A 24,584-nucleotide genomic window follows, 5' to 3' on the forward strand; every position below is an offset into this window, starting at 1 on the left:
TGCATATTAAATCAACTATCGAGCTATCGTTTGTAAAGTACTTATAACGTTGAAATGGGAGATAATAACAAACTATGTAATTGTGGTAAGTTCGTTTGAATTATAATACACTTCCTCTTTATTTATCAAAAATGTATTGACATATAAATAATATCGAGATTAATTACATAATAAACATAACATTTGATAAATATAAACAAATAACAAACTAAACAACATGGGGTAACATATCTTTAAAAAGTTTACAACAACACAAAATATATCTCCTGTCGTCAGTTCTACAGTATTCTGAATAAACCCGGAACCCTTATATTTCTATTTTTTCCCATTTATCAGTCTTCTCAAAGTTTTATTCTTTTAAATATTAGATAATTTGAGTTTCGATTGAAGTCCTTTTTTCTCTTGGAATTTTAAAATGCTAACGAAAACTCGATCAATATGTAGTGGCTTAAACTTGATACTAAAAATAGGAGGCAAATCGGATCAAATCGAAAATTCCAACATTATAAGAACACGAGACAAGATTGTTTCACTTTCGATAATTGAAAAACTAGTATCGGTGAAAAGAAAAATAACAAAAATACTGAGCACCGAGGAAAATTCAAAACGGAAAGTCTCAAATCAAATGACAATCTTATTAAAACATAGATTTTTGATTTCATTATACTACTCATATGTAATTTAACGAAATCAGAGATCTATATTTTAGTTGTAAATTCAGCAATTAATGCGAGGTATTTATTGTTGCAAAAATTGAGACGAGTTGTAAACGCAATAATTAAAACTCGCATTTTAGATTATTTTAAATATGAATTAAGCAGGATTTGCCCCCAAATCGTTAAAATCAAAATCGCGTTTAAGTCTAAAATGACTAATTCGCAATAATGAATGCACGCAATAATTTCTGAATTTACAGTACTGTCAGTAGATTGGTCAAATGACAAAATGAAAAGCTCAAACACGAGTTTATACTTCGATTACAGGATTTAATGTTCAATTTATTTATCCGCATGGCTCAGTCAATGACAATTATATGCGGGTTCTCACTTTTCTGATCATCTAAATTAATTACATTTGGCACTAAATTATTTGAACTCGTTGAGTTTGTCTCTATCACTGTACAAGAACCCAAGTTATTGCCTTTTAATAGTGCAGCGGTTGCTTCATTCATTAGGTAACCGATTTGTTCTAAAATGCACTTAACATCGTCTTCATGTGCGATTTCGCGAACTTTAACCTTTTCTCCTTCGTGTTCAAATTTGAATACAGACTCCTGCAGTTGAATATAAACAAATCTATGTCCATCAGTAACAACAGCAAATAATGGACATTTGGCGGTCAAGGGGTCATCAACTCGTAATAAATTCGTCTGCAAGATTACCAATTGCAGCAAAGCCTGCGCAACGGCGCTGTCGTTCAAACTTTTGATACTTTTTGTTTCCACACATCCAATTAGTTTATCATCTTTAGCTATGCAATAATCAAATCTGCAGTTCGGGAGAAAATTGCAATTTATATTTTTATCTACCTCGATGTTTAAGCCTAACGATGCACACAGTGGAATAAGTAACGCGTCTAGTACCAGCCTACTTCCGCATTCTGTTACCGTGAGAGACTTTAAATGTGAAATACTTTCCTTATCATTATTTTGCTTGCTTTTGTGTTTTTGCACAGACTTAAAAACTTGAAGTTTTTGAATTAATTCTAATTGAATATTTTCTGACACCTTTTCAGCACCAATGGCAAAATATGTCGGCATTTCAATTTTTCGAACTGATTTATCAAAATCAAAGTATTCTGCAATATTTGGTATAGTCCATTTACTGCATGATTTATCAATGTCAGATTTTTTTGACTTTGGAATATTTTCATTTCGATCTCGTAAACGATTAATTTCAAAATTTGTCTTAATATGGCAAATATCGTCTGCTGACACTTGTAGTGTGACAGGCCTATTGTCGACCTTATTTTTTGTCGTCCCTTTTCTGTTTTCTACCTGCACCTCTATCACTGTATCTGCTCCTGGTTCTGCTGAGCCATCCATCCCCCCATCCCTCAAAGCTTCCGAAAAGTCTGTTGACTTTTCGATTCTCCGGACTGTATCCCTGTATGAATTATCAATATCTGATTTTATTGATGTTGGATTTGTAACGATATCTATTTTCCGATTAATTTTAACATTTCCAACATGGCTCGACATATTGTCTTCAGACATTGATATTGTGCCAGGTTCGTTATTGTCTAATTTAGTTGCTTCCTTCTCTTGCTCGTATTTTTCATGAACCTCTTTTGAACTTCCTGTTGCTTGTTCTGTTCGGCTCTCCATCGTTTTATCTGCGAATAGTTCCTTTTCAAATTTGATTTTTTTACTTGGACTCAAATCTATTTCATTTAGAATATCAAACCGAGGCTGTGATTTCCAATGGTAACCGAACTTTTCCGAAGGAATTGGTTTTAAAATACTCGGACTCATTTCTTCGTCGGACGACTCACAAACTATTGTGTTCGTTGTTTCGAAACTAAGCTTGCGGCAGGCAGAATCAGTATCAGAAATATTATATGGTTCTATATATTTAGATCTTTCTTTTGGCCATGTGTCTGCCCGTGACATGCCCACGTGATCTCTGTCGTTAAAATCCATATTGTGTGGTTGGGTTGGGGATTCTTTAACATTAAAATGTTCATACGTTTCCATTGTATTTTTACTTCCACTAATCTCAATAAATCCGCCTTTCTTCTTTAACAACTTGTTCGCAAATTCATTTGCCAGACATTTTGTATTAATTTTAGAATTTATACATACATTGTTTGTTTGAAAATTATGCACTCTCTTGATACTAGATAGAAAATGTTTCCACTTTTTTTCGTTTTCAAAAGTACGCTGCTTCTGTTGTTTTTCCATTTTCCTTCAATGTTTGCCACCTAGGTAAAACAAATATTAAACGATGAAATGACTTTCACCTAAATAAAAAAAAAACCAAGCCAACTAAGGTGTCAGACTTTGTAAAACGTCATCAGTGTCTGAGCAACAAGTTGATGAACCAGAGGTACGTATGTCAAAGAATGTCTAGTATTTTTTCTTAAAAAGTTCATCTGAAGGTACCAAGACGTTGTTGATAAATATTCCGTATCAACTTCACAAACAATACATGATGGTCTTATAACGTGTTATATTGTTGTGTTTCGTTGGTTCTTTATATAACGTGACTCTGTACTTAAAAAGATCCGGTCAGTATGTTATTGTTCTATTATATGTCATTATGTTATATTACCATTATAAATTAGAAAGTACATGAAACCACAAACGTCAAAATTATCTAATTACGTAGTGGAATGAACCATATGTGAATTCTTTTAAATTCTATGGAACTTTTGGACTATTTCTAACCCTGTATGCTAACATTACCAGTGTGAAATTTTAAAGTTGTATGTGCATAAACATTGAACGACAAAAATATGTGACGTATACATTTTCAGACACGCGAAACTGTTTCTTTAAAAATTGTAACACGATGACGACTGCTGTACCCATATTTTGACTATTTTATTTATTATGTCTGTTGAGTTCAATGTAAATATAACGGAATTTTATGAAACTGTCGTACAAAGTGAGAGGTATTAGCGCTATAAAACCAGGTTTAATACACCATTTTCTACATTTAAAAATGCCTGTACCAAGTCAGTATTATGACAGTTGTTGTCCATTTGTTTTTGATGTTTTTTGTCATTAAATTTTGATTTTACCATGTGATTCTCCGTTTTGATTTTCCTCTGAGTTTAGTATTTTTTGTGATTTTACAAAGGCGCACTTAATTGACGAGTTTTTTTTTTCCGGTGACGGATGAACTCGAAAGTGGTGTATTCAAACGAGAAACGGAATTAATCATTTAAAAAAATGAATGAACAACTAAATTATATATGAAACACATAAACAAACAACAATCCCTGAATTACAGGCTCCTGATTTGGGACATGCACATACGCCACTTTCGTCCTGTCACATTTACACGAATGGCCTGAGCGAATGGCGAAGACCGATTTATACATATTAAATTGAAAATTGTCCTACATTGTATGTTTTTACTTTCGGTTTCGGTTTGAAATATGATTACTTGGAATTAACATGAAATTTATTTATAACTTTTTTCAATTGGTTTAAGAAAGAATGCATTGTACGTTCTATCAACTTAGAACACACAAATAAATGCATCAGAAATGATAATATCCAGTTTGTCATGTATAATCTAAGTTTTATTTTTTTGTGTATATGAATATTTGATATATAATTATAAAGAAAGACAAAACTTACCATACAAACTGACAGAATATTGTTATCAGTAGGTTTTCCGAACTAATTTTAGAATTCTTTATGATGACGTTATTTATTTATTAACAATCTCATAAAATGACAGTGAACAACAAACATTTAAATGTCCAGTCGAACATATAGTTATCTAATATTGACCTACCTAGTAGTTCGGAACAGGTTTATCTACATGTTTTTATGTTGTGTAATATAGTATCACGTATCCGTCATACATCGATAATCTAATCTATTTTACAAGGACGTATTTATATAAACTACTTTGCTGTAATAAAATACGTCATCTTGTGTTTTTTTTTCGTGTTTTAGTCGTTTCTAATGCTGTTATCTACGGAAGCGTATTAGCGCCACACATTTTTTTAAATTTTTCTTCCTATGTTTGCGTTGTAACGCAAACTTTGTTATAACGCAAACCTTTGCGTTAAACGCAAATCTTTTGATTTCAATTATTCATTAAGTTGTGTATATATGTCCGTCAGTCATTCATGTTGGGTGTGATTTACTAGAAGATAATAAAGAAACATACATACAAGGCCAACTCATTATAATAATAATAAAGTCATATTTAAATTGAAAGATCAAAAATAATGTCATACAATTGTCCATGTCAAAATGATCTTTCTGCTTTAAAATGAATTATTAATAAGGAAACATTTTTTTAAATCTCAGAATATGATCAGGATTCTTTGATAGAAAGTCATTGAATTTTCATTTCAATACAATGTAGTATTTTTGAGATGTTTGGGTAGCAATGTGAATAGAGAGAACATAATTTTATTAATATAACATCTTCATTTTATACATTTATTGCCAAAGGGTAGCTTGTTGGAATCTAACCTACTTAACACATTTCTCAAACGAGAGCTGACTTTGGAAGTATATTTATATTCGGTTATAGCTATATTAGCAGTGTTAATCTTTATCTTAGGTATGATAAACCTCAATTTACTCAATTTTCTTTGTAATATATATACTAGTAGTAACATGAATATCGTTTTTGGGGTCCTTTATAGTTTGTTGTTTTGTGTGAGCAAATGCTCCGTGTTGAAGACCGTAATTCGGCCTTTCATGGTTTACTTTTACGAATAGTGACTTAGATGGAGAGTTTTCTTATTGGCAATCATACCACATCTTCTTATATTATTTTGCTCATTATTAGTCATTGATATGATCTATTTATGCAAGCATTTTACTTTGCAATGACAACAAAGGTGATTAATTTTAATATATACAGCCCCCTCCATTAATAACTACTGCATGTTTCCTTTGAATCTTAATTAACAAAATAAGATAAAACAAATGTTTGCGTTATAACACAAAGGTTTGCGTTGTAACGCAAAAAGGTTTGCGTTTTAACGCAAAGGTTTGCATTTTAACGCAAACATAGGAAGAAAAAAATAATGTGTGGCGCTAATACGCTTCCGTAGTTATCTGCGGGTGTACCTAGTTTCTCAAATACTTTATTTGAACGGAAACTGCTAAAAGTTGCAATGTTCTGTAGACGGAAGCCTATCTCGATATAATAAATCGAGATAACGACATAATAATCCGAAATCTCGATATAACAATTTCGTTTAATCGAGATAACGATGTATTTTTATAGACATCTCGGTAAACGTGATCTCGAATTAAAAAAAAAAATAATATTAATGTCTGTCCCCTGACGGCTTCCGTAAAGTTCAAAGCGGAAGTTTCATAAAAACCTAAAAAAAAAAAAAAAAAAGGAAAAAGAAAATAGTGATTATTACTGTAAAATGGCTATGTTAAATGTATAGCCAAGACTGCGGCGAGACATTGCGTTACCAAACATATGACAAACATACAATATAACCCAACATACCAGGACTACACTAAGGTGTGACTATAACAAGCGTAAAATGAGAATGCACGGTTTTTTTTAACAGATATAATCTTTCGCAATCTAATTAAAATATTGATATCTGATTACGTTACAATACAAATGAGAAGTAAAAGGTAATTAGAGATCAATATTCTAATTAGATTGAATGTTTCGAAAACAAATACTATGATCATACATGTATATCAGGTCTTTGTTTTGTTTTTGTTTTGCTTTGTTTTTGTTTTGTTTTGTTTTCTTGCTTAGTTTTATTTTAATTTTTTGTTAAATTATGTAGCCAAGGGTGTGCGGATTTTGTTAACTTTGTTAAGATAATTATATTATTATTATTATTTAAACAAGAGCATAATATTATTCATGCTCAATATGTTTCACACTTAGGGTCATTTCCATGTATCCCAATCTCTACTTTTTATCACAGTATCCCAGTCATATGTGTGTACTTAACATTTTTAACAAGATAATGACTTATTTCTAAACAGAACACAAGATACAAAAAAAAGCCCAGAAGACTGCCAAAAATCGTAAATGAGATAAAAGTTGGTGAATTTTGAAAATGTATGTGAGATGGACATCGTTAACCAGAACAAATTATGTTCGAAGTAAAGCTGCATCTTGTATGCATTATCTTTCAGATACAAATTAAATTATTTTAGTTAAAGGGCACTACTTGTCAAATCCATGTGCAACAAATAGACTCAATATAAGCGATATAACTTGACATAAATAAAGATGTAAATAGATAGCAATAGTAAAATTGAGAATGGAAATGGGGAATGTGTCAAAGAAACAACAACCCGACATTAGAAAGAAAAACAAAAGCAAAAGGTCACCAACAGGTCTTCAATGTAGCAAAAAAAAAAATCCTCACTCGGAGGGGTCCTTCAGCTGGCCCCTAAACAAATATATACTAGTTCAGTGATAATGAGCGCCATACTAATTTCCAAATTGCACACAAGAAACTAAAATTAAAATAATACAAGACTAACAGAGGCTTCTGACTTGGGACAGGCGCAAACATGCATAATCGTGCACTTGGATTTTTCTAGGTCTGTTTAATTTCATGTTATAGATTACAGATATATGTTAATCTTCGTTTTTACAGGTATAAGAATGATTTTTTTTTGTTGATCGAATCATTCAATCAAATGATTTACCTTTCAATTTTGACATTCTTTTCCTTTAAAATAACAGAACACACACAGTCCATGCGTTTTCCATCTCTATCTTAGGGGTTATATTAATATTCGAATGACTACGGATTCAAGGAGGTTAGATTATTTACACGCACGTTAATAATTCATCATAAATGTGTCTTAGCTTATTTTGACAAAATTGAATCATAAAATTGAGAATGGAAATTGGGGATGTGACAAAGAGACAACAACCCAACCATCGATAAGACAACAGCTGAAGGCCATCAAGGGTCGACAATACTGCAAAAAAACTCTCGCTCTCGGGGTAGTCCTTCATCTGTCCCCTAAATAAATATTTTACTAGTTCATTGATAATAGACGTCATAGTAAACTCCAAATTATACATAAGAAACAAAAATTAGAAATTTCATACTGGCTGCTTTAAGCGAATTATCATTTTACCTTTTCAATTTTGTTAATGGTTGAATAACAGACAATCATATTTTAGATTTTTATATATCTCGTAGATAGTGCCCCTTTAATATCATATATATTTCGATGCACATTAGTCTTGCCATTCTACGGTCAACATTGAATTACAACAGTTTGAATACAATACTTTCCGTTTGGAATACCGATTAAGCTAGCTTATTTTAAAACACAGCTTATGTTTGTCGGGGACCAGACTATATTAATAGCAACATTGACCTCAATATAGTGATGCTCATTATGATATTGAATATATCCATTGAAAATTACAAATCTGCTTCATCGCAAAAATAAAACAGGACATCTTTTAATTGCAATTGCAAGCCCTGAATATGCATGTAATACTTGCCGCTGGATCTTATGCGGTGATCAATCAGATTGACACCAAGAACCAAATTTCAATTAAAAACTTGACTTTTTATGTTCAAAATGTTCACTCGGACGGTTACAATTTTAAAACCGTAGTCAGACACCAATGTAAATCGATTCTACAAATTCTCAAAAAAAAAAGAAAAGGGACAAATGTTGTGTCCCGTGTCATATTGTTAATGTTTCAGCAAACAAGCAGCATACAAACAAGACAAATATTGTGTCACGTGTCATATCGTTTATGCTGCTTGATACACATGTTGTGTGTGTGTGTGTCATATTGTTAATGCTGCAGCAAACAAGCAGTATACAAACCGGACAAATGTTGTGTGTGTCATATTGGTTATATTCCAGTAACAAGCAGAATGCACCCAAGACAAATGTTATGTGTGTCATATTGGTAATACTCCAGGGTACATACAGCATGCAAACAAGACATATGTTGTGTGTGTCATATTGGTAATACTCGAGGATACATACAGCATACACACGAGACAAATGTTGTGTGTGTCATATTGCTAATGCTCTAGCATACAACCAACGTCTATGGCCTTTGTGATACAGTAATTCAACGCAAAATCATACACCGCTGCGATTTTAATCTATTAGTATAAGCATTTCTTATATGTTTAATGTTCAAAGATGTACGTATTATTGCGGTGATTAATTATCTGCATGGACTTTATTTGTGTGGTGTGTGATTTTCATGTTCATTATATGTTCGGAGTTTTTTTTTGTAATTATTTTATTTTTGATGATGAAACATGTGAAATTACACACTACAGTATTCGATACACATTTTAAAAATAAAGTAATACTTGATAAATCAATTAAGTCATATGGATATAATAAGATAAAGATATAAATATTACAAAAAGAAGTTGTTAATTAATCAAATAAATTAAATAAAAGCTGCTTCTAACAAATGCCATTTCTGATCCATTTTTACTTTTTGTACAGGGGTTAACAAACATACAGAGTATTTTTCTATATTAATCCAATATTTTAAATATTCTACCCCACCACTTTTTGTGGGGAATATGTTCTTACATCTACATTTGTATATATAATATTTGAAATACAACAAAATATTGTTAACTATTTTACTGTTGACAAAATCCTCAGACACACCTAAAATTACTTCTTTTGCACTGAAAGGCAGGAGAATGCCATAATTTTTAATCCAATCTAAAACAGATAGCCAGAAGTTTTGTGATACATTACATTCCCAAAAAATGTGAAAAATATTTTCTTTAATTTCTGAACAAAATGTACAAAGTTCAGTTTCTTTTAATTTACAGTTCAATAAAAATGAATTACATGGTAGAATCCTATGAACAATCTTAAATTGGAAGTTTTGCAAAAAAAGAGTTTCTGGTTATGATGAAGGGCATGGAATAAATAGCATTCCAATCCTCAATCTGCATATCTAAATCTCTATCCCATTTTTCACGGGAAGATAAAGATAACACTTTATTATCCTCCAAAAATAATGTATAGAAAAATTTACAAGATTTTGGTTCCTTTTTAATTTTATCTATTAATTTATTTTCAATAATTTCCAGTTTTGAACTACCTTCTATTATACTTTTCCATCTCTTTGGAATCGCACTTAAAATACTATAAAATTCTACAAAATTAGTATTGATATCATACTTTTTATTAAATTCATCATATGAGAATAATGTATTATTATCTGACATAAGATCATTAATGAAGAATATACTATTTTCAACATATTTGAACCTCAAAATCATCTTGCGATCTATTTTGATGTTTGGATTCAGCCATATGGACTGGGTCAAAATTTCAGTATTTTTTTCAGCTTTAAGCTTATTTTTTAACTTGGAAAAATTTACCAGGATATCATGCCAAAGTGGATTAACTTTTTCTGCTAAATAAAGTAAACCTTCCTGACTTAAGTGTAAAATCTTGACCCCCCAAATTTTTGTATATAACTAAGTAGCAAGATTTTCCAAGGAGAGTAGTTTTGGGGATCTAATAATTTATACAGCCAAGACATTTTTACACTATAGCAAAAATAATAAATATTGGGCATGTTAAGCCCACCATCACAGTGTTCGGACATTATCACTGCCCTTTTCACTTTATCAGGTTTTCCTTTCCATAAAAAGTAAAAAAATATATTCTGAATCTCCCTCAAAACCCCTTCTGTGGGTTAGGAAGGACAGTCAGAACTTGGACCAAAATGGGAAGTGCTAAAGTCTTAATAACTACAACCCTCCCAATATATGTCAGTTCTCTATAAGCCCAAGTATTGAGTAATGACTTGATACTGTTTATCTTGGCTGTAAAATTACATAGAGTTTTATCCATTTTAGCAAGTTCAAACCATATACCTAGTAGTTTAAACCTCCCAGAATGGTTCCAAACAAGATTTTTTTCTGGCAAAAGTTTTTCCATACTACCCTTTTTTGACCCAATCCATACGGCTTCGGTTTTGTCAACATTCTGTCCAGCACATTCTGAAAATTTATCAAACAAGTATAAACACTGATTTAGGGATTTTTGGTTATCATCCAGGACTACGGAAGAATCATCAGCGTATTGACTCAACAGAAATTCAGAGTCATTAATTGTTACACCTGTAACCTCAGGGTCATTTTTAATAGCTGCACTTAGTAATTCTAGCACTAAAATAAATAGGTAAGGAGACAGAGGATCCCCTTGACGGACCCCCCTTTTTAATGAAAAAAAATCTGAAATATAACCATTATTCAACACAGCACTAGAAGCATCACAGTAGCAAGCCTTAATCCAATTTATAAATGTATGGTCAAATCCATAAAACTGCAAAGCCTCGTATATGAAAGACCATTCGACTGTGTCGAAAGCTTTTTCAAAATCGACTAAAAGTAAAAGTCCAGGAATGTCGTCTTCTTCCATATTTTCCATTAGATCATAAATAAATCTAGTACATTCGCCAATATACCTACCTTTAAGAAAACCTTTTTGTGTTTGACTAATTATATTTACCAAGACCATTTTAAATCTATTTGCTAGACTGGCTGTAGCTATCTTATAGTCTACACACAGCAGTGTGATAGGTCGCCAGTTCTTAAGGTAAAACTTTGACTTACCCTCCTTTGGTATACAGGTAATGAGTCCCTGTTTTTGAGTGATAGAGAACTTTCCATATTCTAAAGCCTCATTTAAACATCTTACTAGTGGAAATTTAATATCATTCCAGAAAAATTTATGAAACTCAACAGTGAATCCATCTATACTAGGTGATTTAGAGTTCTTCATATGTTTAAGAGAAGACAGACATTCCTGTACTGATAAAGGTCCTTCACATGATTTCACCTCTTCCTCAATAGGCTTTGTAATAAAAGGATTGTCATGCTGAAGAAATGTGCTCCTGTGAGTCTCAAGTAACAATGGGTTAGAACTAGTATACAATTTTTTATAAAATTGTTTTTGTTCATTTCTAATAATACATGGATCCGTTATCTCAGATTCGTCCTCCAGAATAAGTTTGGGAATAATTTTTTCTGTATAATGTTTTTTTTCCAAATTACAAAAATAGTTACTTCCCTTTTCCCCCTCTACTTGCCATCTTGCCTTTGCTCTTGTAATTGTCCCTTTAACATTTTTTTCTCTTATTACTTTTAATTCTAGTTCCAACCCTTCCCTTTCTTGTTGTACTGATGGCAAGTTATTCTCTATGAGTTTTTTTTTATCTAATAATGATATCTTGTATAATAATGTTCGGAGTTTAGTATGGTGTCCATTTCTCTTAACTAGTAAAATACATTATTTGTTGATTACGGACCAGCTGTTTAGTAAGGTTATTGTCTCTTGGACAAGTTCGCCGTTTTATTTCTATGTTGTTTTTTTTACAAATCTTATGTTATATTTTTTTTCAGCTTCTTGCAAAAGTAAAAATGTTCAGAAATTAATTTGGATATGATAACGTGAGTACACAATATTTAACTAAAATGCGCTGAAAGCTTTTAATGTGGTCACTCTCTTACATAATAATAGCTTTTGATGAACTTTGATTCTCAAATAATAATATTATCCAATATCAAAGAGAGTCTAAACTCATCTTTAAGAATCATTATTTCGATTTTTTTTAACATTGCAAAATAAATTAACCAAACACGAGGCACATACAAACCCATATAAACCGTGCAAGGTAGATACAAACTTCTCGTTATTGATACAACAGTTATAGGAAGTAGAGATACAAAGCAGATGTGGTATGATTACCAATGAGACAACTCTCCACAAGTTAGAGACCAAAATGTCACACAGAAATGAACAGCATATTACACATTTTTCAGAAGTTGGTGCAACATTTGTGCAATACAACATATGTTTTACATGAGTTTTGTGTTATCTTAATTTATCACAAGATGTTCTATCAAGTTCGTATACCAATGTTTCAAATCTAAACGGGTTAGATTAGACCGTTGGTTTTCCCGTTTGAATGGTTTTACACTAGTAATTCTGGGGCCCTTTATAGCTTGTTGTTCGGTGTGAGCCAAGGCTCCGTGTTGAAGGCCGTACTTCAACCTATAATGGTTTACTTTTTAAATTGTTACTTGGATGGAGAGTTGTCTCATTGGCACTCACACCACATCTTCCTATATCTAACTATCTATCTCTCACTTACGAATTATTGAAACTCGTATGTTGGTTCTCTCCCTTACAACATACGGGTATCTAAGTCATCCTTGTTCCAGTGCCAAGCAGTAAACTGGTTCCATCTATAGTTTTGCACCAAAGGGACGGGTTGATTCCATTGTCACATGGGCATTAATTGGACGAGTTTTACAAATTCAACGACTCGCTAATAAAATTGAACAATTATAGTGATAGGAAATTGACCTCAAATGTTAATACTGTGATGCCGCAAAATAAATTAGTATCTGTTAATTAACCCCATGGTGGTAGCGCAGATAAATGACCAACAAGCGTGTTATCATGTTCTTGGCAAACTGAGCCGGTATCTTTTATTCCCTTAAGAACTCAGTAGGGTTATAAATGTGCTAATTTCTTGTTTGATTTCCTATCAGTATAATACATACTAAACAAAGCACACGATGCACTAGTCTCGCCGAATTATCATATCCCGCGGTCAGAATTCTGACCACGGGATTTAGGCCATACCTGTTGTCAGTGTAGCGATAAGTGAACACAACAGGGGTCCAGTTTATGCCAAGTAGACGAGGGACAGCAAACCAGTCTATATAAACCAGGTCATTCTTAAAGGTTTCATTGTTGTGTTAGAGTTACCCTGGACACGAGTTATAGAGAGTACAATAATATAACTATGCTGCATAGTTTTCTGCATGCAAACTAAAAGGAAACCTCAAAATGTTGCGTTTTAAATGTAATATATCTTCAGTATCTGGTAGAGTTGGTTTTCTATAATATATAATATTTTCTGAATCTTTTTAGCAATATTACAATCCATATTTAATTGCATAAGTTTAATATGCATCATTGCGTCTTATTTCTAAATAGTTGCATGATACTAAAGGGGTTTTAAACCTCAGGAGTTGAAAACAAACTGTCAAGGCTAAAAAAACAAAAACGACAAAGACAAGTTACAGTAAACAAAACACAAGATATAAAAAGTGCGCGAAACATACAAGAGAGGTATCCAAAATCATTTGTCGAAAACATACTGATTATGTCATGGCGAAAAAGGAAAAACGATCACAATACAAATAGAACAAATACTGAGCAACACAAATCCACCTAAATCAGGTCATATTTTGTTTTAGGATTTCTTATGTTCAAACTTTAGTATTAGTACTTTGGGTTTTTAGTGACTACAAAACTTATTTTATTTCTAGTTGCAGATTAAAGTTGGGATGTCTAGCCTCTGTTGTTATGTTCTGTGGATACATTCCCTTGTTTGTATGGATATATATGAGCAAAAAGTACGAAAATAATATCCATATTAAGATTCCAACTGTCCATAATCAGTCACGTGACAAGCATGTGCGGTCATTTCAAGTGTTTGACAGTTCATATATTAATGTGAAGGATTTTCGGAATACAGAATATAAGTTCGTGCACTATTCTTTGCCCGATATTTCTTATCCCTTTAATTGTACTGGAACATTAGATCTGGAACCTCAACGTTTTCTTCATAAAATACAGGGACCAGTCGAGGACATTCTTTGCATGGTAAGTGATTTTTTAATTATGACCCGAATCCCATTTAGGAGTGGACAATGTTTGTAGTTGTATTTGATTTCCAAACATTCTCGTTTTTTTATATAGATTGGACCATTGGTTTTTCCGTTTAGATGGACTTAAACTAATAATTTTTTGGGCTCGTTATAGCTTGCTATTCAGTATGGGCCAAGGCTGCTGGTTGGGACCGTACTTTGACCTATAATAGTTTACTTTTACAAATTTGACTTGGATGGACATGACATAGAGGATTTTGTTCGGCTTTTTCATTTTGTAATCTTTAATGTTTCGGTTCTTTCTTCATTTTTTTTTTAATCTTAATTCTCTATTCTTTATATTTTAGCACCTACATTTGTCGCTTTTCCTTATTTAATTGCATAATTTTCTCTATAACTTATCTTTCGATGCGACTTTATGTAGCCATTGTGCTGTAGATTTATCCAATAATCAAATGTTATGTAAACTCCAATGCAGCTCTCATAAACTAAGCATATATACTGCTTGGTGCATTTTTTCAAACATAAATACCTCCTTTTTTCATCATATTTTCAATGTTGTCTCACGAATTAGCCCCTATGTTAATGGATGACTAGGACATATAAGGGCGTTTTTCAATAAAAACGTAAATTTCAGACCTAAAAAAAAATGGAAAATCAACTTGTCTAAAATTTAATTTCAAGAGTTTTTTTGAATACCTCTATATTAGACCTGTTTGTAAACAAAAAGTGCAATCTTAAATATTCTTAAAATTATATTATTTTCATAAATTGTGTACTGTTTCGAAAAAAAAAGTCCCCTATGAAACTTCTAAACACACATATATTTTGCAATTTTAGATGTTTCCTATAAACATTCCAGTTTGTTTACTTTAAATACTAGAAAAATATCATTTTTTGTCTGAGTTGGTAAACCATTTTTATTGATAAAGACAGTACTTCAGATATGAATGTTCAACTCATGTTACGTAGTGGACATTTTGATGCGTTTCGTAGTGGACAAAAAGTTTCGTAGTTGACATCAACCCTATCATATGTTAATAAAAACATAAAAAAAATTACATGAAACTAACCCTTGTTATTTGTTTTGCACGAATATAATTTAAAAGAGATTTACAAAAGACTGTATGGTAGTGGTACATGTAGTGTCCACTACGAAACGTTTTACTCCCCTTCTTGTTTCGTAGGGGACCGTTTCGTAAGGGACGTGTTCGCATGTTTTTACCCCCACAATCCCTATATTACGACTGATTGTATTCATCAAAGCATTTATCAAGCTGTACACTGATATTTTTTCATAATTTTAAAACCAGATACTGAAAAAAAAAAAAAAAGAAGATATGGTATGATTGCCAATGAGACAACTATCCACAAAAGACCAAAATGACACAAACATTAACAATTATAGGTCACCGTACGGCCTTCAGAAATGGGCAAAGCCCATACCGCATATAGTAAGCTATAAAAGGCCCCGATAAGACAATGTAAAACAATTCAAACGAGAAAACTAACGGCCTTATGTATGTAAAAAAAAATGAACGAAAAACAAATATGTAACACATAAACAAACGACAATCACTGAATAACAGGCTCCTGACTTGGGACAGGCACATACATAAATAATGTGGTGGGGTTAAACATGTTAGCGGGATCCCAACCGAAGGAGATTTGACCCGTTTCCTAGTGGACATTATCAAAAATACGGTATCACTCTGGTCGATTTGATGTGCTCAATTTTTCTTACCAATAATTTAATTGCCGTTATAAAAGCATCACTCCTTTTGTAAGACCCTAATATTTATATCTCTTGAAAAAAAAAATTACATTGATTTTATAAAACTGTTTATTGGCAAATTTTAATGACTCCGTTTCGTAGTGGACATTTTGTGAGGGACACACCCTCTGAAATTAGAATACCTATATTGAAAGCTGTTTATTAAAAGATGTTGGCTCTGAAGATACTTTTGATTTATTAAAGAACGTATGTAAAGTAAAAAAAACATGTTTTTCTTCATTTTTTTACGATATTTTAGAGTATCAATGTTGAACAGGCGGTCTAGGGACATGCCAGTTTGGTTGTTTTGGACCATTCAGGAGTCAATATCTTATCAATCCCTCTAAAAATAAACTGTTTTTTTTTGTTTAAAAATGTTAAATCTAATTCAATGTACTGACTGCATAGAAAATTACAAGCAAAGATCAAACACTTTTTTTTTTAAAGTGGCTGGGACAAGAAAAATACGTTTTTATTGAAAAACGCCCATAAATATTGTCACTTTTGATCTTCTTCCGATTGGCAGTAAACCTTTGTCAAAGTGAGCCTGCTTAAGTAAGCCGTGTAGGATGTATAAAAACGCAGCCACATTATGTTAGAATAGGGACATCGTGTAATAGAGTGCCACGTTTTGTGCATTTTTCGTGTTAAAGAGTGCACTTTTCGTGTAAAAGAATTTCACGTTCTGTTCACTTAAAGGACCCTTGCAATTAAACAATAATGATAGCTTTTTTTCTTTTTATCTTAATCAAATAATGAGTACGAAACATATATCAAAAGGTTTTAATCATCATTATAATTGCTAGATTTTCAAAGGTAACATAAACTATAAATAACTATTGTTACGGTCAGAAATCCCCTTTAAATTGTAGAAAACAAAAGACACAAATCAATAATAATATTTTTCAACATTTATTATACAAAATTTTACAAAAGGTATTTACACAAATATTACTGTCAACTTAAATTCTGTCAAAATTTGAATCCAATCTTTTATCTCTATCTGTATCCGTAAATCTTTCGGAATCCAATCTGAATATTACGTTCACTACTAAGGTCACAATCCAGTATGATGTTGTTTGTAGAATAAAAATGTCTATCTAAATACTGTGAATACTAATGTCTATCGATGTCTAAGTCTAAGTCTGAGAGTTTAACTTTAGTGTCTGTATATATATATAGTTGTCACGGAAAATTCTAGAACACTCTAGAATGGAACGTCCTAGAAAGTTACAACTGTAGTTTCTAGTAAAATGTAGAAGTTTCTATAACGCATCTTTTATTTAGGATCATTCTAGAATTATTATGTATTTCTGTGATTGTTCCAGTGTTTTCTAAACTGCACAGTTCTAAGATTATTCTGTCAACAACTATCAGGCCACACAACACAAATCAGACCAACATAACTAAATATAATAATTACAATATCATAACACTATGTGTTTGTCGTATGCATGCAGCTATTCGTGTGTTTCTAGTGCTGTACATTTTTGTTTTATTTTTATTTTTTTGAGCGTTCCAGGTCCTAAAGAAGATAATTTCGAATGTTAAGATTTATAGTGTTAAATATTCATTTTATGTAGTTAAAAAAACACATTTATAATCGTTTGCAAGACAGTTGAATTAACAAAAGTCCTTGAAAGCACTAACCTTTGTAACCCCGCCACATTCTGTTATGTGCCTGTCCGAAGTTAGAAGACTGTAATTCTGTGGTTGTCGTTCGTTGGTGTATCACATATTTTTGTTTCGTTCGTCTTTTTGTACATAAATAAGGCCGTTAGTTTTCTCGTTTGAATTGTTTTACATTGCTATTTCCGAGTCTTTTATAGAGCATGCGGTATGGGCTTTTCTCAATGGCAAAATCCGTACAGTGACATATAGTTGTTAATTTCTGTGTCATTTGGTCTCTTGTAGAGACATATTAAGAACATTCGTATCCACTTCAAAGACGGGGAAACATTCTACGACTCTGCATAACACATGCTACAAACGTTTGTATAAATTTAAGGATTTCAAACATATTTGTCCTCAATCATTACACTGGTCAGTATATACATTCATTTTCGAAATGATAATCTGGTAGAGTACAAAGGGTTAAAGTTTCCATTAATGTTATGACAATATTCAAGTTTGTGTGTTAAGAAATTTGTGCAGTCTTTAGAAACCTTGTTATTTTGAAAAAAAAATAGTAGCTTACACCCTTAAGTGCATCGCTATATATTTGTTATAGAAAAGACCAAGACTTCTGGAGAATTATAAGAATCCGTGTTGGATAGAAGATGGACACCTTCGTTGTCTCCCATACTTTCACATTTTTGGTGTATGTAAATCAGGAACGACAGATTTATTCCGCCGGTTGATGATACATCACCAGATTATGCCAAATAAAGGATTGATGAAAAAAGAAACTTGGTTCTGGTCATGGAAACGGTATGGTGAACGTAAGTTGTCATGGAAACAGTATGGTGAACGTACTAAGCTGTCATGGAAACAATATGGTAAACGTAAGTTGTCATGGGAACGGTATTGGGAACGTAAGTTGTCATTGCAACGGTATGGTGAACGTGAGTTGTCCAGGAAACGATACAGTGAACGTAAGTTGTCATGGCAACGGTAAGGTCACTAAGGTGAACGTTAGTTGTCATGGAAACGTTATGGTGAACGTAAGTTGTCATGGGGACGGCCTGTTTAACGTAAGTTGTCATAACAAAGAAATTTCATAAAAGGCCGTTGTTTAAATACACTATATATGCGTCTGGTGTATATACTAAAAACAAATTTTTATATTTTTTTTTATTCATGGATTAACAGGCATTTACATAAATTATCTATAGTGGCACATAATAAAGCAAGCAAGAAAAATAAGCATAATCAAGCAAAAAAGAGTAAACAAAATTAACTAATAATATGATATGATATAAATATGGATGAAGTATAACATTTTCATCAAAAAATATATAGTGATAATGGAAATTACATTTCAGGCACATCTATTTAAAATAATTCACTATTAAATTAATTAATGATTTTATCCCAGGGGTTCCAGTACATGTTATAATCTTTCACAGTCATATTTTTTGAGGAAATATGTTTTTCTAAAATCAAATTTTCTTTGATATAGTTTTTAAGTCCCTCTATATGAGGGTTTTCCTCTCGCATCTTTGATCTGTATATAAAATACTTAACTAGTAAATTAAAAATGACTTTATTTTTTATAAAATTTAGTTTATAGTTATCATAAAGACCAAACATGACTATATCTATATTAAGTGGAATTTCAATATGCGTTGTTTCAAAAATCCAGGCATTCAGATGGTGCCAAATGTCTGCTACAATATGACAGCCCCACAATAAGTGTTCTATGATTTCTGGTTCTTCCTTGCAAAGTGTACATAAATTACACTGTACACGGTTCATCTTTAAGGTGGTACCCAACACCTTGACTAAAATTAGTTTGGCTCGTTTAATATTCATAAAATTTTGAATAAATATTTACTTTGACCATCTGACAAAAATATAAAAATTTCAAAAAATTTGAACCAAGCATTTTATCAGAAAAATTACACTGGTTATATAGCAGTTTGGGAAACACTAATTTTGATCATTGAAAAGCTTTTTATTCCCTTACAACACAACGTCATTAAAACGTTTAGCTGATATTACAGAGTTATCTCCCTGTAGTGTTAGGTACCAATCCCCTATAACTTTATTTAATATACCCTACCATTTTCGCTCAGCTGCTATTACAACTGGTATCGCACCTAGATTTAATATATTATACATGTCTTTTGAACCTTTGTTTGACTTGAACAAATGTTTATATTAAAAGGTAACAGAGCTTGTTGTTGTTTTTCCCTTTCAGTGTTGATTCCCATAGATTGTAGCCATTGTTTTAATGCTACTTTAATACCATAAAATTGTAAAAATGTGGGTTTAAAAGAATATAGCTTTTCAAATTTTGATAAGGCAATATATTTCCTTGCTCATCTAGAAGGTCATTTACAGTCCATACCCCGTTTAGTGCCCAACTTCTATAATAAAAACTGACGTTATCAATTTTAATGTTCTCATTATTCCAGATAGATCTATGAAGATATGAATTTCTCAAAATAGCGAGGATGTCGGAATCTCGACATGTTTTTCCAGGCACGCATAACTTCTTTCCAAAAAACGTTATCTAATTTTTTAGTTGTTCCAAAATAAGCCAACTCTGTTAAATTTATATTTTGTGTAGCAGTAAATAATTTGACCCACTTTGAATTTGAATTAAATAATCTTCTTACCCAGGTCAATTTTAGCCCTTGTATAAAATTTCTTAAATTAAGCATTTTTAAGCCACCTCTGCAGTATTCTTGACATAAGAGCTCCCGATTTACCTTGTCAGGTTTACCATCCCAAATGAAAGCATAAATTTTACCATTGAGTTGTTGTAGTAAATTTTCATCTGGACTTGGTATGGATAAGAACAGATGATTCAATTTTGATATAATTAAAGATTTTATAATAGTTATTTTACCAAACGGAGTAAGCGAGGAGCATAATTTAGATTTAACATTCTATCCAAATCAATACAAAAAGTGATACCCAATAATTTGAAGGTACTGGAACCCCATTTCAATTCCCACTTTACGCATATTTTATCTTGACTGTGTTTTTTTACTTCCTATCCATATAACATTCGTTTTATCTAAGTTAATTTTCAGTCCTGATATCTCAGCATAGAATTGTAAGATACGGAGATATGCATCTAAAGAAGAAGGAGATCCATCTAAAATAAGTGATGCATCATCAGCATATTTAGACAATACAAACTCTGTATCATCTATCGTAATACCTTTAATATCATTATTATTTCTGACTATCATGCCAAGTATTTCTGCACATAGCAAAAAGAGGTGAGGAGACAAAGGATCTCCTTGTCTACAACCTCTTTCCACACGAAAAAAATCTGACAGACAACAGTTTTGAGTTACTGTTGATGAAATATTATTATAAAATGTTTTTATCCAGTTCATGATGGATTCTCCAAAATTAAAATATTTAAGTGTCTCAAATAAAAAAGACCAGGAGATAGAGTCGAATGCTTTTTCAAAATCAATCAAGAGTAATATACCAGGGATGTCATTTTCCTCTGTGAAATGTAAAATATCGTATATAAGTCTACAGTTCTCCCCAATAAATCTCTCCGGAATAAAGCCTGTTTGGTCAGAATTAATAAGTTTATTAAGAACCGACTTTATTCTCTGTGCTATACAGTTGAGTTGAGTTGAGTTGAGTTTAAAAGGGTAATTGGACGCCATTTTTTTAAAAACTGTCTTGATTTACCTTCCTTTGGGATACATGTAATAACTCCCTGCTTCTGTGTGACAGACATTTCCCCTATTTCATATGCATCATTTATTGACCTGAAGACAAATTTCCAATATCTATCCAAAAAACTTTAAAAAATTCTGCTGTGTAGCCATCTGAACCAGGGCTTTTATTATTTTTCATCCTTTTTAATGCTTGTGTAAACACACTAGAGTAATATTACCTGCTAAAGAATATTTTTCATTATCTCTTAATTTAGGTGTTTGAAATGGTAATTCCTCTGATAGATTGACATCTTTTATACACTCTTGTCTTCTGTAAAGCTTCTCATAAAATAATTTTGTTTGCGTCAATATTTCTTTTTGATTTTCTACTACAGTGTTATCATTAATAATATTTTTTTTAATAGTTTTATTTATAAATTTTGGGTTTCTAGGTTACAAAAATAATTAGTTGGTCTCTCTCCTAATTCAATCCACTGGGTTCTTGACCTAACATATTGACCTTTAATCTTGTTTTGTCGCAAAGTTCTAAGTTCTCATTTTTTAATCTCTATTACATTTATATTATCCTCAGTGATTGTGTTTTGTTCTAATTTTTGTATTTCTTCTGTAAGTTTTTTCCCCTGTTTTACCCTTTTCTTTTTTTTTTTATATATGTCGAATAAGAGATAGTCTTACCTCTGATCTCATTGAGAAGTGTTTCAAAAAATATTGGTCACTGATTGTAAATTGTATATCAAAATTATCAATAATACTGTTTAAAGCATCTCTGTTATAACCTAGCACAGCATATTGCTCAACTGTGCTAATAATTGTTTTTTTAATTAATTTTACATATTCAGAATCTTGAAGGAGAGAGTTGTTGAATTTCCAGAGGCCCCTGCCTTTTATAAACTCATTTATCTTTAAAGTCAAAATTACTGGTGAATGGTCAGATCTGTAGCTATTGCCAATGTTTATATCACATATGTAATCTATAAGGCTTTCAGAGATCAAAAAGAAATCTAACCGTGATTGTTTAAATGGATTTTTTTTTCTCCATGTAAATCTTTTAAATCAGGGTATCTCTCTCTAAATGGATCCACAAGAGTCTTATATTTTATAATTTCTAAAATTTTATCCCTAGATTTTGGATTATTTATATGTTTATAGTTATGGGTATCTAGGTCAAAATTCTGAACAAGATTAAAGACCCCACAAATCAGACACAATTGATTATCAAAAAAGTCTATGGTTTCTGTTAGTTTGTCATAGAAGCAAGGATTATCAGTATTCGGCCCATACACATTTATCAGAGTAAATCTCTTTTCTTCAATGTTAATATCCAATCCCAACAAATTGCCATCCTCATCTTTTTTAACTTGGTGTATTTTATATTCAAAATTATTCTTAAACAAGATAGCAACTCCTCGTTGATTAGATGCGTAAGAATTGAAAATAGATTGACCTTTCCACTGGTTTCTTATCAGGGTTTCATCTTGTTCTACAAAGTGTGTGTCTTGAAGACAATATATATCAACATCTTTTGAATGCAGATAATTAAAAATATCCCTCCTTTTTTCTCTCATTTGAAGTCCTTGACAATTATGAGACATTATTTTAATATTTTTACCCTCCATTACAATAATAAATCTTCAAACGATTGAAAGTGGATAGCTGCCAACACAAAGGAGTGAAAGGTTTAGTTGAGATATCAGGACTGTTTACATAATGCTCTATTTGCTTCAAAAATATACCATATATGTGCCAAGTAACAAAATTCCATATTTTATATAAAATATATACATGAAATAAACTAAAACAAGTTAAAGGGAATCACATTTAAAAGACTAAGATATTTCATATTCTAATGCAGATTTACACTTGTGGTAAAGGGGAGATAACTTAAATTTGTTTAAGTATATGTAAGCTTTAATGTATATTGATCGACTTCATTATTTGTAATACATGTCATTATCTTGACACCTTTATCATAAATATATATTCAAATTGGTAAACTCTATAATACATTTGAATAATGAACAGGATTAGTATGGCAAAAGAGAAGAGATCACACAAGAAGCACATTACCACAAAATGTCCATTGTTTTGTGCTCTCTCATCTGATCTGGTCAAATTTGCCTAAAATTTATATCACCATCAGTACTGCATGGTGCCATCTGAAATTCACATCTCAATGTAAGCTTACACAAGGCATTATAAAAATAGATAAGAGAGATCTAAGAATCACCAACATATAATATCAGCTCACTTAAACTGACAGTGATTTCCTCTAAAAATGCATGCTTGATGTATAGTTTAAATCCAAAGTTTTTGTTTTGTTAAATGTAGAGTTAAGTGATAATGATACATGAATAAAGGATATAAACTTCATTGTATTTTACATGAAACTATCAATGGTCTGACCGTTACACTGTTGAGATGTGAAAAGATTTATATCTTGCGTCAAAAAATTTGTAATCATGAATTTCAGTAATAATCTTATTGGACTGTTTAAGAACATTTTGTCTTACATTTCTGTAATTGTGTATGTACAAGTTTTAACCATAATGCTGCCCATTGACTAAGCTATACCTCAAGCATACATTTACTTAATTTAATATGAAACAAGCAAAACTAAATCAATAAATTTAGCATAGAATATTAGATATTGTAGCATATCTAAAAGTATTTATAACAAGCTATGACATGCATTTACTAAACATATGAAAAAGCAAAACTTAAACAGCAGATTAAATATTCATATAAATGTAGCATATAACTATATATAACAAGCTAAGACATGCATTTATGCGGCAAAAAGAGAAAGCAAAACTAAGATGGCAAAGTAAGCAAATTGAACTATTCTGCTAAAAGTTAAGCAAAGTCAAAAAGCTAAATAAAAAGAAGCAACCAAAATGAACATAAAAACCTTTTTTTTTCTTTCTTTTCTATACTTACTTCACATGTTCATATCAAAGCCTGCAAAAAGATATCTAACATTACAGCATCATTGATATACTAAGATTATAGTACTTTTTTCAATAAAGATTAATGTAAGAAAATATACATGATATATGCACTGTAAACACAAAGCTAAATTAATTATTTAATTTTGTATTTATAAACTATATTTTTCTGAGTGTATATGTATATGTTACAGACAAATA

The 24,584-nt window shown here is 31.5% G+C and overlaps 2 protein-coding genes across 2 annotated transcripts in view; one reads left to right on the forward strand and one right to left on the reverse strand.

Annotated features, from left to right (window-relative positions):
- Positions 1 to 200: 200 nt before the first annotated feature.
- LOC134690673 (uncharacterized) lies at positions 201 to 4,490 on the reverse strand. Its single transcript, XM_063550669.1, has 2 exons — positions 4,310 to 4,490; positions 201 to 2,922 (listed from the first exon to the last, which is right to left on the reverse strand). The coding sequence occupies exon 2, from the start codon at positions 2,900 to 2,902 to the stop codon at positions 1,016 to 1,018; it is 1,887 nt and encodes a 628-aa protein (XP_063406739.1). The 5' UTR covers positions 2,903 to 2,922; positions 4,310 to 4,490; the 3' UTR covers positions 201 to 1,015.
- A 9,776-nt stretch (positions 4,491 to 14,266) lies between these two features.
- The window catches only part of LOC134691607 (carbohydrate sulfotransferase 15-like), a gene marked incomplete at its 5' end in the record, with an annotated part of 28,273 nt that continues 17,955 nt past the window's right edge, over positions 14,267 to 24,584 (forward strand). The window contains 2 exons of the mRNA XM_063552174.1: positions 14,267 to 14,344; positions 18,354 to 18,627. Of these exons, the coding sequence (XP_063408244.1) occupies positions 14,267 to 14,344; positions 18,354 to 18,627 (352 nt within the window). The remainder of the gene's footprint in view (positions 14,345 to 18,353; positions 18,628 to 24,584) is intronic.

Source organism: Mytilus trossulus, chromosome 11 (assembly GCF_036588685.1).
Source record: "Mytilus trossulus isolate FHL-02 chromosome 11, PNRI_Mtr1.1.1.hap1, whole genome shotgun sequence".
Lineage (NCBI taxonomy): Eukaryota > Metazoa > Mollusca > Bivalvia > Mytilida > Mytilidae > Mytilus > Mytilus trossulus.

Coding starts and splice junctions, on each gene's coding strand:
- LOC134690673 (XM_063550669.1), bottom strand. CDS start 2,902: ATGGAAAAACAACAGAAGCAGCGTACTTTTGAAAACGAAAAAAAGTGG.